The sequence below is a fragment of the Cydia pomonella genome, chromosome 21 (assembly GCF_033807575.1).
Source record: "Cydia pomonella isolate Wapato2018A chromosome 21, ilCydPomo1, whole genome shotgun sequence".
Taxonomy (NCBI): Eukaryota; Metazoa; Arthropoda; class Insecta; order Lepidoptera; family Tortricidae; genus Cydia; species Cydia pomonella.
The window spans coordinates 699,455-712,070 of record NC_084723.1 but is presented as its reverse complement, the minus strand read 5'-3'; the positions used below and the strand labels follow the sequence as shown (position 1 = coordinate 712,070).

The 12,616-nt window shown below is 36.9% G+C and overlaps 1 protein-coding gene across 1 annotated transcript in view; it reads right to left on the bottom strand.

Moving 5' to 3' along the window:
* Positions 1 to 2,291: 2,291 nt before the first annotated feature.
* LOC133529869 (facilitated trehalose transporter Tret1-like) overlaps positions 2,292 to 12,616 on the bottom strand; it is a 50,456-nt gene continuing 40,131 nt past the window's right edge. Inside the window, exons 5-8 of the mRNA XM_061867673.1 lie at positions 5,137 to 5,297; positions 4,501 to 4,676; positions 3,210 to 4,210; positions 2,292 to 3,168 (exon numbers count right to left, since the gene is read on the bottom strand). Coding sequence (XP_061723657.1) covers positions 3,267 to 4,210; positions 4,501 to 4,676; positions 5,137 to 5,297 — 1,281 coding nt within the window. The 3' untranslated portion in view covers positions 2,292 to 3,168; positions 3,210 to 3,266. The remainder of the gene's footprint in view (positions 3,169 to 3,209; positions 4,211 to 4,500; positions 4,677 to 5,136; positions 5,298 to 12,616) is intronic.

The following is a 12,616-nucleotide window of genomic DNA, read 5'->3' as shown; positions in this document are numbered from 1 at the left end:
TGCCGATGCCTTGCACGTACATATCAATCATAACTCAAGGTACTCTCAACATCGAAAATAACAAAAAATGACGTTTTATTTGTGAGGGTTCTGCTTCAAACAATTTGTTTGAGTGGACACGGCTCGTAATGCATTCTGCATGCATCAATTAATGCGAGCGGTCGTATCATCGAGTTGAAAATCATCGCTGCAGCCTCCGACCTGTGGCATAAGGCTGAGCTCAAAGCCTTTTTCCTGGCACACTTACTTAATGTATTTAAACTAAAGTTAAAAGTTTAGTTAAACTAAAAGTGCCTATGCCAGATCTTGGGATTAGTTGTCAAGCAGACCTCAGGCTCCCATGAGCCGTGGCAAAATGCCGGGACAACGCGAGGAAGAAGAAGAAGACTTTATTTAATGTATTGTTTGCACTTGATTATCTGTGTTCTTGATTAAGAAAATTGTTTATGTGTTCGAAAAAAAATTGCCTTTTTTCTATAAATATATCCTTATCAGATGTTTATGTCAAAACACCACTTCAATCAACTTGGTGGCAGTCCTCAACTGTGCGTTTCTCCAAAACATCCTACCTCACACAGCTAAACTGTGGCCCGCTCTATTTCCGGACCGATACGACCTTGAAACCTTCAAGAAAAGTGCGTACTCTCGTCTTAACACTCTCAGTACCAAGTACCCCAATACAAAAAGAACACCTATCGTGATACAGGTAGTGAATCTGTTAAAGGCTGCCAACTCACTTTGCGTGAAGATTATTACCATTACTAATATTACTATAACTAATACAACAATGGATGTACTTGCAGGTACCCTGATCTGACCGATCCTTCACGATGTGTCCCCACTACCTGCGGTGTTGCCAGTTATAATGTTATTTTCCCAACTACCCCTGTATTAATCGGGGTAAAGTAATAATGTTGCCTCATTTAAATTATTATTCAACTGCTATCTTTAATGAAAACATAAATAAATCATGACATTTGCAACCCTTCTGGTTTTGCAGGTGTCCATGGGTAACGGGTATTGCTTTTTATCAGGCGACTCGTCTGCTGAAAAGGAACCTTTTTCATTGGATTTTTATGCGGAACCCCAGTACTAGTGTGTTCGCAAATCGCCTGTTTCCCATTGCCCTCACGTCCTCAGTAAATAGCTACCGAGGACGATTCGGCCTATTCCGATACATCTACACTTAGGAGCAATGAAAATCGATTATTTCGTATGGAAATATCCATATAATATGACCCGTTTTTAATGTCATTGCGTGTGGCTCGTGAAGCTTTAGTGTCGGCATTATAACCTAAATGGCACTAGAAGTCTAATATTAAAAACATGAAGTATATGCATCTGTGACATTATTTTACATCCACAGACTACTTACGACGTTTTCTGAGTAAAATATCTCAGAAACTAAAAAAGTTAAAAATAAAATTATTTTACTATAATGTAGAACGTACATTTTTTAGGCTATTTCCGTAATAAAACCATTTTTGACATATAGTCACATGTTGCATTATTTTACCAAGGGTAAGATATGTAGGATAGCTTTGTTAGGTTGCTTCAGGTGCCCGATGGGTAAACTGTCCAGAAATCCGTCGAATCAGTAGACGAGATAATGATTTTCACGTTTCACGATGTGCCTAGGAATTTCTTGATCTGGCGGATATTATGATCGGCCGCCGACATGTATAGGTACTTTAAAAATGTTACAGTATTATTTTTACTATAATGTATAAAATCTATCACATCAAAATCACAGTTTTTTTTTGTCATATAAGTAGTTCCCAATTTAAAAAAGTTAAGAGTTGCATAGCGCGGTGGAAACTTACATAAAGTTTGCAACATCGTGTTATTCTGGAAGAAGAGGGAAAGAACTTTGAACTACACTTTATTGTATGTGTAAAGAAATCTTTGAAACTGGCGAAGTTAAAATTATTACTAGATTTCAAAGAAATTCGTTACTTATATTTTACAACAGTTTCACCGTTTTTATTTTCACCTATTTAATTTTTATTAAATTATATATTGCAATGACACTGCTTCTCAATACGGTTTACTCTGTACATTCCTCCTTACGTTTCAAATGAGCCCAAACTCGATAATATTAGCGTTTTTTCGTAACGGACTTCTGACCTTTCAACTGCGTCGTTAGATCAGCTCCATATCACCAAATTTTTGCGTTATAACCAAAAGTAGAAGAATGTATACCAAATCGCGGCACAATTAGGCACTAGAACGTGATATGACTATATATTTAACTACTATTATGAATTACGATATAGGGTTCAACAAAATAATCAGACATTAAAACTACTTTATTTACGATTCAATAAAATAAATACATACGTAGACGTATACCTATGGGCTAGCTAATAGTAGCTACACTGCAGCCCATACAATAATTTAATGAAATAAGTAAAATAACTTAATAAAACTTATCTAATTCTAACTAATGAAAAAAAAACTACTGTAACTTGCATCCATCATTCTTGTTAAAAACTCGATCTTATCATGTAATCCAAACTCATAGTTATAATATAATATTATTCATACACTCATTACAAGCCTCAATTCGCTATTAATTCTTTAGTTTAATCTGTAGTTTTGACTTGTACATTTATAAGTAAGGGATAAAACGTTAATTAACTAATTGATGCTTGTAAGGTTTTATGGAAATGAAGTAACTCTGGTTTCCTAAGATATCGTAAGGCTTCAAACATATTCAAACAATTATCGTTTACAAATTAATTCAGTGGCGAATTTGCAGTGTTAGCCTCCTTAGGCCCCAGTAGTAACTACAAGCCGGCCCTTTCTCAGCACCCATCATTTTAGCCGCCTTGCTGCCCCCTCTTTTGTCTCCGTAGGCCTGGGCCTACTCTGCTCTCTATTTACTCCTCCAAACATTTAAGTAGTTGGATTTCCGAACTATTATTAAGTAGTAAAAGTATTTCTTAAAACGAAATACTACTTTGGTACATAATGTTCAGATCGAACCATACAACATTCTTCATCAATCCTCGACGTTTGACATTCTTTAAACTAAATAATTATACAATAAAAACCAGTGTTCCTAAATCTATCGTATACCATCTGTTAACTGAGAATTTTCAGGTATGACAACACAGATAAAAAGTTTAAAATCTTTAAAATTAAATGGATCGTATAAATCCAATAATATTGGATTTATACGATCCAGGAATGCAGATGATATATTATATCATCTGCATTCCTAATTAAAGTTTGTTTGCCGTAACTTTTTTCTGAGATAAGTCTTAAACAGCTTCAGCATCTGACAAGCTCTCTACTTCTATAACATGTATATGCTTCTTCTTCTTCTGTATCCCATCAAACGCCTGTTGAATCTCCTCTAACGTCTTCCCTTTCGTTTCAGGAACGAAGAAATAAACAAAGATAGTTCCAACTATGCAAGTAACCGCAAAATGCCATAATGTCCAACCAGTCTTTACATTAGCGACTAAATTCTGGTACAGCTTTGTGACACCGAAGGCCAGGAACCAATGGAAACCAGCTGTTATCGCTGATGCTCTCCTAGTCACATTAGCAGGGAAGATTTCTCTCATCATTAACCAAGGAATAGGTCCAGCACCCATGGCATACACGATCACGTAAATGCAGAGAGTGAAAAGAGGTACCCATGTGCTGCTATCTTGAATTCTTCCAGCGTTCATATGGTAATAGATTGCTAAGGAACCCAAGCTGAGAGCCATAGTCATGAAAGAAATCATTAACAATACTCTTCGTCTAAATGACCTGAGGAGCATAGTTGAGAAATATGTTGAAGAAACCAAGCAGAATCCTAGAATTATCGCTGCTCCTGGCGGATTTAGGGAGATTGAGAAATCCTTGAAGATCTTCTCTGTATAGAAAAGGACAGGGTATATGCCGCTCATCTGTTGAAAGATCATGAGGCCAAAAGAGACAAACAGTGCTTTCAAAGTCGATCTCGTTTGGAAGAGTTGTTTGAATGTCACTCTGTTCCTCGCATAGTTTCTGATTTGTTCTTTCAGCGCTTTGAGTTCTGCGTCGATGTCATTGTCAATGCCTCGGAAGTATCTCATGGCAGCTTTGGCCTCGGCGTTCTTTCCCTGGGACATGTAGTAGGCAGGAGACTCGGGGAGGAAGATGAAGGCGATGAAGAACGCGGTTGGGATGCTGGCGCAGAGGATGGAGAGCCAGGTTGTACTTTGCACCATACCTGGTAAGATAAAATATTAACCATATTAAGAGTTTTCATGACCTATACTACTGCAACGATGCAAGTACTGATATTAAGAAAATGTCCATTTTACACAATTTAAATGTCCTTGTTTGCGTATTTTTTTGTTGTTATTTTTATATTGTATCTTGCCAGTATCCTAATTTAAAATTGTATTAAGATATCTGTCTAAATATATTAGAATCACACTAGCGATAAACTTAAGAGTACTACGTGCATAATACTTTAAAATATCGGCCATGATGCTGGAAAAATAAAAAGTTACATACCAATGATATATCCAAACAGTATTCCACAGGAGAAGTGCACATGGTAGAAATTGGCCAGCGTGGGCCAGAGATGCTTCTCAGCGATATCGGCCACGTAGGGCGGAATGGCCACACTGAAGGCACCCACGGCTACTCCGCCCACGAACCGCCCCACGTACAAACCGTACACGTTCGGACTGGAAGAGAAACAGGTGATTAATGGCCAAAGACAACGGCTGCCTCAATAAAGTGGAGTTGCCATGAAGCGCCATGCGCACAGACCGTAAGTGTATAGGCTATGGAGAAGTGATATCATCTGCTTAAGTTCAATATTATTGCCGTGGCAAAGTAGTTACAAACGTGCAGTGCAGCTATAAAAAAAAATGCTGTGCAAAAGAGTTCTGAAAAGTAAGTATTTATCTTCAGAATCTGTTCAGGACTATCCTTCTCAAAATTTACGATTTTTTGTCAACACCATAAATCAGAAAATTCTCTTATCCAACCACAAGTATGGCGTCATTCCAGCGCGCACCAACTACGCTCTTAGCGATAGAACGCAATCGCTGTGGCAGCATACGACTAGGAAGAGATGATGAATGATGAGGCAATGGATGATGCGATTCATGAGTTAAATAAAATGTAACACAAACTAAATACCTTGAGCCAACCATGATCCAGGACACAAGCAGTGGCAGTGCGAGGTACAGCAGAGTCTTCTTCCTTCCGAAGTACTCAGATATGAGTCCAGCAGGGATGGAGCCAAAGACTGCGCCCAGGCATAGCAGGGAAGCCACCCAGGATGCCTCGGACTCTGTTAGCTGGGAATAAAAAAGATTTTTTGCTATTATAACAATCATAATCATGCAGTTGTCTAAAGACCATTCTGATTCAGACTACACCAGCATTACTGTTGCAGTCATGCGCCGCAACATTGATACGGACTAAATTGCTGCCGCAAATGTCAAAAATCCGGCCGCTATCATCAATCTTCTTAGCCGTATCCGGCAATGGCGACTCCATCAACAATTCTTATGGTTTATGAAATGCCCTAATGTGACTCGCACAAACTTTGTCTTGAAAATGCGGTCACACGATATGCAACACCCGCCGTCAACATTGAATTTGACGTTTGCAGAAGTAATGCATAAAATGGGTGAAGTTTAGCACGCATACGTCGCGTGGTCGCTAGAGATAGTGCAGTCAGTGCTCCTGTTGGCGATCCTCAGAACAGATCGATACATGTCGAGCGATTATTGGATTAAATAAGACGTGAGTAACCCGTTTAAAATAACATTAATGTATGTTGGGGGTCTCACGAGAGTTTTATATTTAACGCGTACCGTTTTTTTAAAACTGAATTGAATTGTGTATTGCATTTTCGGCCCGATTCGAAGAATGATTAAGACACGTTTAAGATCTTTTTTTTTTTTTCTTGGACAGATCTTTAAAAGATCGATATCTAAACGACATGTGAAAATTGACGTTTATTTCGATTCCGCTGTGACCCCAATAAGATCTATCTACGATATTTCTAACGTCAAAGTGACATTGGTTGCCCGAAACGAGCTGATTCTGTCAATTATACGACATACAAACGATATCAAAATGAGAACTTATCTAAACCAGAACTTATCGTTATCGTATCTCATTCATCGAATCGGGCCGTTCAACAAAATGTTTTCCCCAAAGAAAAAGTTACGGAAAACTGAGAGCCGTGACGACGAGCTGACTCGTTAAGCTTACAACGTCGCTCGTCGGTGACATGGGTATGTGTACTTTCGTAAAGGATGACTCACATTAAAACGGTCCGGGTCCTGGCCGAGGCATCCGTCTCTTCGTTTTCTATAGAAAACATCACGTGATCACCGGTCATAGAAAACGAAGTGTCGGTTGCCTCGGCCGGGTTAGGCCCGGACCTGGGCCGTTCTAGCGTGAGTCATCCTTAAAGATACCTTTCGGATCCAGACTGCACCAGTGTTTCTGCAGCAGTATTGCGGTGTGATATTACTGTCGTAAATTGATCGATGTCGGTGTCCGGATTTCTGACAGAAATGTCGCGCTGCAATACTGCTCCAGTAATGTTGGTTCTGTCTCAATCCGAACGGTACCTTTATACACGGTGTTTAAGTCCGTTAACTTCGGAGTTAAATTAAATACATTTTTTATGTCGTAAATTAATAGTAATAAAGATGTTGTTGTAACTCGGACATTATATTTAAATCCACCAAACAATTGAAAACTTTGACATATCGATGACATTTCGAATATTGATCGTCCGAGATAGTACTTACATTTAGTAGCAATGTATAAACCTCCTTATATCTATGGTATAAACTCATACTAAACACTAATCACTATGTAAACAGGCCCTAAGGCAAATGTATACGCTTGTAGGAGCCTTATCAGCAGCTCTTAGGAGCAAAATGTAGTTAATTAGAATACCGGTTTCTTTGAGGAAGTTACTTAATTTAAGTTCAGGAATGCACCCTTGAAATTAACTCTTCTTTCTCGCGTTGTCCCGGCATTTTGCCACGGCTTATGGGAGCCTAGGGTCCGCTTGACAACTAATCCCAAGATTTGGCGTAGGCACTAGTTTTTACGAAAGCGACTGCCATCTTACCTTCCAACCCAGAGGGTAAACTAGGCCTTGTTGGGATTAGTCCGGTTTCCTAACGATGTTTTCCTTCACCGAAAAGCGACTGGTAAATATCAAATGATATTTCGTACATAAGTTCCGAAAAAGTCATTGGTATGAGCCGGGTTTGAACCCGCGACCTCCGGATGTTCTTACCGCTAGGCCACCAGCGCTTTTTCCCTTGAACCCTTGAAATAACGGACTTTAAAAAAACACCGTGTAAAAAGCAGTCATCGTTGCATATGAACATAAAAAATACCTAAAATCTGTAGATATCTTATTACCAACAATCAATTGGGCCGCTCCGTAATTACTCGGCAACTTTTTATGAGGTTTCTTCGCGGATCCATCTTCATTAGAACTTGTTGAGGAGTTGCGGGAAATGTTTTTTGATTACTACAGTATAATGTAAAAAGCTGAGTGAATAGTACTTGTAAAAATAAACAGATACAAATAAATTTTCTTTACACATTAATAATGCACAATAAAAATTTTGACCTTATAGGGTAAAGTCAATAGTCAGTCTTTTAACGAAATTTCTAAGTTCAAGATCATCAAATTGATCTATAAATTTTAAAAGACAGAAACAAGTGTTAGAAATACGGTTTAATTTATAGTAAATATTATTAATAAAACACCTTTTGCCATCAAATAATTTTTATTTTGATTATAGTGGCAAATATTAAGTAAAAGTACGGCCATTGATTAGCTTACTACAGTATTAGAATGAGGCATCCGTTGTGGTGTTCCAGGATTCATTTAAACACTTATTAAAATAATTACTAATGTTATGTAAGTTAAACATATACCATAATTCATTTAATAATAAGAAAAGAATTTACAATTGTTTAAAAGTGGTAATAAATGTAATCTTTGTTTAATAGTTGTTACACCAAGAATGTAAATTAAAAAGGATTATTTTGGCGGGCAATATGGCGTCGCCTATGTAAAATATGGCTGTTGTTTTTTGTGTTAAATTATATTAATATTCGAAGCATTGAATAGTTGTTTAAATTATATCACAAGAAACATTGTTTAAAAATGATAGGTATGTTGCGGTTTTTGTAGTATTACGGCACTAAATCAAGGTCACGGGCGAACAGACTTACCTACTAAAACCTAAAATCTGTATGGTTTTTTACATCAGAGGGAAAATCTGTTTTTCCCTTAGGTAGATCACTTAGACAGGAGTCGCCTTTAAGAGCTTACTCTTCTGCCGACAACCTTGCACAATTGTGCATGCTTTTATATGGACTGACGTTTAATCTGACATGGCTATTTGTACGTTACATACGAGTATCTCAAAATGCAGCCCCTCCACCGCAAAAATCAGCAGACTGTTTTGTACAGTTAATGACAGACATAGCGTCTCCAGTCTAAGTGCTCAAAGCTTTTTCCCTATACATAAGCATTAATGATGAGTCCCATAGTACCTAAATCTTGTTTGTATACACCGTGTTTTTGTTTGATTTCCGTTAATTTCAAGGGTGCATTCCGGAACTTAAATTAAGTAACCTAACCTAACTTCTAATTAACTCCATTTCGGAGATAATCCATAATTTATTTTTTATCTTATAAGGTTCCTACGAAAGTGTACACTTTCCTTAGGGCCTGTTTACATATTGATTAGTGTTTAGTACGTGTTAATTTGCTACTAAATAGTGTTGAGTTGCTCACTCGTGAGGCACCTCATTTGTACCACTCACTTTGTTAAATTGTCGCAGAACTTCACACCGCATAAATGTCATACATCACTCCTCAATTAATTTTACTCATTTACTCGCGCGCATCACACACAGCTCTTACCACTCAAACACTTCAAATTTAAAAAAAAACTCTCAGCCTTTCAAACTCACTCGCGTTCCTCACAACTCGCAAGAGAGTCGCGAGGCGCTCGGTGCTCGCCGACATTCAAATGAAGAAATGAGTCATTGACGTCATCGTATTCATCGCTCATACTATCAACTGCCCAACTACAAACCTTATTGCAAGGACAAAAGGTCCACCGAGAAATGCGTTGTGTTTATACCATTCACTCGCCTCACTGTGACATCCCCTCAAAAATCCTTTCAAAATGAAACAATGAATTGGATTTACCGAAAGAGGGAGTGAGACAGACACGCGCCGTGCTTCAATAACACCTCATCGAAAATACGTTAAAAATGAAACACGAAAGAAAACAAGCGTAAGCGTCCGCAAGCTTACATACATATTACGCCATTTTGATCCTAGCATTGCTAAGTTACTTGTCAAAAGCGAAAAATCTAAGTCGTCAAAGAACCTACCGAAGAAAGTTTTTTTTCTCTGTCGCACTTGTAATTTCATACGTAAGTGCGACAGCAAAGCAAAACTTCGTGGTTCGCGGTAGGCCTCCATATTTGTTAGCTGTTATTGTACTAACGCGCATACCAGTATAACCTGACCTCAAGACTCATATTGCTGGTGTCATGTATAATCTGAATCAATTAGACTGGACAGTGAAATGGTTACTTGATAAGCGATTGAAATGCCAACCAAGTCTCACTGGGCATTTACGAAGCTTGCTTAAAAACAGTTATCGTTTAAGAGACCAAAATATTATTTAAATTATTGAAATATAATATAGTGGCGTACACAAAATATGATAATTTACATTAGTTTATTAATAAAAAAAGTAAATATATAATTTGTATAGGTGAAATAAACATGTACATTTTAACGATTTGAATTTGTAATACTTTTTGTTAACGTGCTTCGTAAACTATTTCGATCATTTATGATTTTGACATATTTATAATACGAGAAACTCGAAAAAGTTGTTCGTAATCTTTAGTTGTGTTTTATAAATAGTGATCAGTGACCATTCTTATAATTATGCCAAAATAACAATATATTAACATTGTTTTCGCGATAAAATATACCTGTGGGTCTTTCGTTGTGTCTTTTGCATACAAAAATCAAGTGTATATTACACGCCGGTGGCATTACCGCGCGAACGTTATTGAGGCTTTCGTTTGTTATCATATTACAATGATATTATTACTGATAAATGATGAGGTGGTAAGTTAGTAATTTCTATATAATAATGGTACAAACAATATTGGATTTGTTCTCCTTAGTTTGTTAATTGTTTGTTTGGTAGTTTATGGTTAGTATTTATTTCAATATATGAATGTTAAACTTAAAATGATATCAAGTAGCAAAAATTGATACTGAACAATCTAACAATAAAAATAATAAACTGCTAAATTAGAACAAGTTTCATAAAAGCATCAAATTAAGTTGCAATAGGATGTATGTACTTTAACTCCTTAGTTTGATTCTTAAATGTATGTCTTCTGTTGTTAAAGTTCTGTTTTAAACCTCCAGAATTGCACTCCAATTAAATATTTAAAAGGAAGTTTAGCAATGCCTAAATATGTATTTACATTAAATATGGTTTGCTGCCGTTGGAGTTGATGGAATAGTCGATGCTGCAAAACTGCTAGTACCTCTCCTCATTTGAAGTAAGACATTGTAACACCTCATTTTAGAGAATGAGGTACTCATACAAACTCATTTTAAATTGATGTCCTACCCATCACTACTACTAAACGTAAGTACTATCTGGGTCGATCGATGTTTGAAATATCATTGATAATATGTCATAGTTTTAATTTTTTTGGTTGAGTTAAATGTATAATGCCCGTGTTAAAATAATGCTAAATGCAACATTTAATTAAGGTTAGCTGGAAAAGATCCCTAAAAGGGTTAAGTTCGCCTTTGTACTTTTTACTAATTTTATGTTACTTATAATACGTATTTTTGTACAATAAAGAGTTTACTACTACTTCTACTACTAATTGCTTTTTGTAAAAAAAAATCTAAAATTAAAAACCTATTTTTTTTTTTATTTCCCATGCCAATTAGTTTCCTTAAACGTACTTACTCATGCCCCGAAGTTAACGGAATTCAATAAAAACACGGTGTATAGTAAATGTCTATACAAACACTGCTTAAAATCAGGACACGATGGCTTCATAAATATAATATATGTATGTATGTATATGATATCTACTTTCCCCTAAAGCCGCTATGAGACATTTATTCATACAACCCACATATGCATACAGACATTTAACTCGGTTATTGTTCTCAAAATGCTTCGTTTTTCCAAGCACGTTCCTTTTTTCTACATTTGCGGTTCTCAAACTGCGTTACGAAAGCCCGGAGGAGCAGACATAACTGGAATATCTTATGCTCGGTTTAAACGTGTTTAGTTAACTTAGAGACTTTTACGACGGTGCTTCGGGGCGGAAGTTTTTCTTTACGAGTGGGCGGTAATATAGTTTAAGCTGGTGCTAGTTATTTGTTTGTAAATTCTTTGAAAAAAGCTTGTAAATGGAGACATAAGCGCTCCGAAATATAGAACTTATTGTTTAGCGATAAGTCCGCCTGTTGTTACCTACCAATGTGTATATTTTATCAATTTCTGTATCTGTTTTTTATGTAGTGTGCAATAAAGAATTTTATTATTATTTTCTTTATTCATTCAATATCTTAGGTTAGGATTTTTTATAATATGGATATAAAAGTAAAATATAAAAACACTTACAAAACAATACAAAAGATATAAACACATTATAAAAAACCTAACCTAGGGTGCCGCCAGCAGCGGGGCAGGGCCCAAGCTGCCGGTGGTCAGGGCCGCAGAGAGAGGAACCGACGTACTATACGCGCCGTGTCCAAAATTACTGCCTTCTGCATCTGACCCTTGATCCAGCCACCTAGCGAGAGTCTCTCTAGGTGTTGGTCGAGACTCTTCGCTATGAGACCGTTCGCTGACACGACTATCGGGACAATGATCGTCGAATCAACATCCCACATGGCGGTTATCTCGTGAGCCAAGTCTAGGTACTTACTGGACTTGTCCTTCTCGGCTTTCACGAGATTCTCATCATGGGGGATGGTGATGTGATGTGATTATTATTATTATTATTAACTTATAGGGCGAGTGACAAAAAACTAAGCGAGCTCATTCTTAAGCTACAAAATTAGTTACAGTCAAGTGTAAAAATATGGGTGTACAGTCAGCATCAAAAGTAGCGGATCAAATAACGTTTCATAAGTATCTACCATTCTGTAACAGCTTAACAAAAAGTGATGTCTTTAATATAGAACAACAAAGAGTATAAAAGATATATTTTTGAGCGCAAACTTTAAAAAATTATCTATATTCGGAAAAGTTAACCGGAATATCAGATACTTTTGGCGCGTTGTTTCATCCGCTACTTTTAATGCTGACTGTACACATCTTACTCAAAAATATGTCCCATAGCATCTTATTCCAGTGTAATAAGAGCGTAGTACCATATTTATGAGACGATTCTTTCGATACATATTTTTGCACTTGACTGTACAATTTATTTACACTGGCAAATTCCCCATGACAGTAAGGGCTTAATGTATACAGTGAGCACAGAAATAGCGTAACGTAATAGAAATAGTGTAACGTTCTTACGGTAGATGTCGCTAGGGTCCCCT